This window comes from Penaeus japonicus, unplaced genomic scaffold (assembly GCF_977035675.1).
Source record: "Penaeus japonicus unplaced genomic scaffold, GWHDUDI00000001_assembly GWHDUDI00000008, whole genome shotgun sequence".
In the NCBI taxonomy this organism is placed as follows: Eukaryota; Metazoa; Arthropoda; class Malacostraca; order Decapoda; family Penaeidae; genus Penaeus; species Penaeus japonicus.
In genome coordinates this window covers 30,988,544-30,991,043 of record NW_028234410.1, presented here as the reverse complement: position 1 = coordinate 30,991,043, position 2,500 = coordinate 30,988,544, and the positions used below count along the sequence as shown (strand labels likewise).

Sequence of the window (2,500 nt, the reverse complement as noted above, 5' to 3'; positions counted from 1 at the left end):
CATCCCCTTGCCCACCTATCTTAGCCCACTTACCTTTCCCCCACCTCCCCACCTCACCTCCTCTCCCTACCCACCTCCCCTTCCCTGAGGTATGCGTGTAGGAGCCCCTCTGACGCATTCCTCCGCCAAAACCGCGTCAGCAGAGAGGAAGGAACCGAGGCGCGCATATAAGGCTATCGCTCATGGGGTGTCTACGATGACCCCCCACCTCCACCCCCCACCCCCCCGATCCGCCAGACGGTCAAGAATGCGCGTGTGTTTGTGCGTGCGTGTAGGTTAAGTGGGTAAGATGTGTGTGTATTTTGATTGTTTCTTTTCAACAGTGTGTGTATTAGGGGGAGAAACATTGGCTGGAGGGGGGGGGGTAGGATTGGGGATAGGCTTAGGGAGAGGGGGGGGGGAAGAGCAACATGCGACGGGGAAATAAGATGTGAGAGAAGTGGGACGAGGAGAAAAAGGGCGGGGAGGGGGGACGATAAGGAGATGAGGTAGGGGAGAGGAAGAGAGATACAGGGAGGAGGAAGGACGAAGGGGAGAAAGAGGGGAAGGAGAAAGGGCAGGGAGAGAGAGAAAATGAGAATGAGAATGAGAGAGAAAGAGAGAGAGAGAGAGAGAGAGAGAGAGAGAGAGAGAGAGAGAGAGAGAGAGAGAGAGAGAGAGAGAGAGAGAGAGAGAGAGAGAGAGAGAGAGAGAGAGAGAGAGAGCATGCAGAAGGAAAAGAGGATGAAGACGTGGATAAGAAGAGAAAAAGCAAGACCGGGCAAATGAAAGAAGGTGGAAGAAGTGGAGAAGGTAAAGAGAACGAGGGGAAAAAGGTGGAAAAGAAAATCAAGAGATGAAAGGGGAATGAGATGAGATGATGGAAAAAAAAAACGAAAAGATGAAAAAGTAACAACCCTCATTTTCAAGTAGCACGGGCTATCCACATCATAAAAAAAAAAAAACAATGCAGAAACAATAGTCGGAAGCATCAAACAAATAAATACAGAACAAACAGGACAATCATGCACACGTCCGCACATGCACACCACCTCGCAACCTTCCGTCTCGTATAGAAGGCATTCCACGCCAGGAACCGTCACTGCATGACACTACCAGCAAAACGGCCAATACAGGAACTTTCTCTGCCTAGGCCTACCGCGACCGCCATGAGAAACGCGGTCGGCCGAGGAGGGAGGGAGGGAGGGAGGGAGGGAGGGAGGGAGGGAGGGAGGGAGGGAGGGAGGATTGGGGGGGGGGCGAAGAGGGGGGAGGGGGGAAGGAAGAGGAGGGAGATTTAAGGGAAGGAAGAGGAGGGGAATAATGGGAATAGGAAGAGGAGGGGAATAATGGGAATAGGAAGAGGAGGGGAATAAAGGGAAGAGGAGGGGAATAAAGAGAATAGGAAGAAGGAATAGAAAGAAGAGGAGGATAAGGAGGGGAGATTGGAGGAGAAAAGTGGGAAGGGGAAGGAAAAACGGGAATGAAAAAGGGAGGAAATGGAGGAGAGGATACAGAAGAAAAGTGGGAAGGAAAAGACGAGGCTGGGAGGGGAGAAGAGGAGAGGAAAGTGGAAAAGAAGAGAGAGAAAGAGAGAAGAGGGAGGGGAAGGGAAAACAGGAGAGGAAAGTGGAAGAGGGAGAGGGAGGGAAGAGGAGAGAAGAGGGAGGGGAGAGGAGTGAAGAGGGAGGGGAATAGGAATGAAGAGGAAAGCGAAGATGGAGGGAGGAGAGGAAAGCGAAGAGTGAAGGGAGGGGAGCAGAGCGAAGAGGGAAGGGAGGGGAGGAGAGTGAAGAGGGAAGGGAAGGGGTGGGGAAGGCAGCAGGGTCGTATTACGAGGTGCCAGACATGGGACACCAGTGGGGTAGGAGGGGGGGCGGGGGAAGGTGGGATAATTGGAAAAACAGGGGACGATCAGGTGCCTCCACGAACGGAAGAAGGGGGAGGGAGCTGGAATAGCTCATATTGGACCCTAGGGAATAGAAACGCAGGAGGGAATCACTGAGGGGAGGAAAACAGGGAAGGCAGGAAGGGCACCGAGGGGAAGGCGAGGGGCAAAGTGAGGTCACACGCGTTCTTACTAATTCGTGCTGGGCTGAGGGGGTGCCACAGGGGGTGCCACAGGGGGCGCGGGTGCCACCTGGCCGCTCATCTGGGCTGTCGCGAGCGGGTTAGACATGAAGGGCGGCAACCTGCAACGAAGACGTGCGTGTTGGGGTCACAGATATCGGATCCGGGTCGGAAGGTGGCGCCCTCGGTCTGGCCTGGCCCGGCCCGGCCCGGCCCGGCTCGGCTGCGGAACCTGATTTGAGTTTCGAGTTCGATGATGGAAGGCGGGGCTGTTCACTCCGCGCTCTGCCCATCACTCCGCCGCCACGGCCATTCAGTAGCTTTATCATTAGCAATTTTCTCCAACCATTCAGATGTTCTTTTTTTTTAAGTTTGGTCTGGTCTATTCCATGCAAACTATCCTGTTTTGTCATTTTACGCACCTGAAATTGAGAAACCTAAAAGAACGCAC

General features: G+C 53.9%; 1 protein-coding gene across 4 annotated transcripts in view; it reads right to left on the bottom strand.

Annotated features, from left to right (window-relative positions):
• LOC122247888 (protein lethal(2)essential for life) overlaps positions 1-2,500 on the bottom strand; it is a 36,608-nt gene that overhangs the window by 32,939 nt on the left and 1,169 nt on the right. Inside the window, exon 2 of one of the 4 annotated variants that reach the window (XM_043007583.2) lies at positions 2,061-2,171. The exons of the other annotated variants lie outside the window; for them this stretch is intronic. Coding sequence (XP_042863517.1) covers positions 2,061-2,171 — 111 coding nt within the window. The remainder of the gene's footprint in view (positions 1-2,060; positions 2,172-2,500) is intronic. 4 annotated transcript variants of the gene reach the window in all.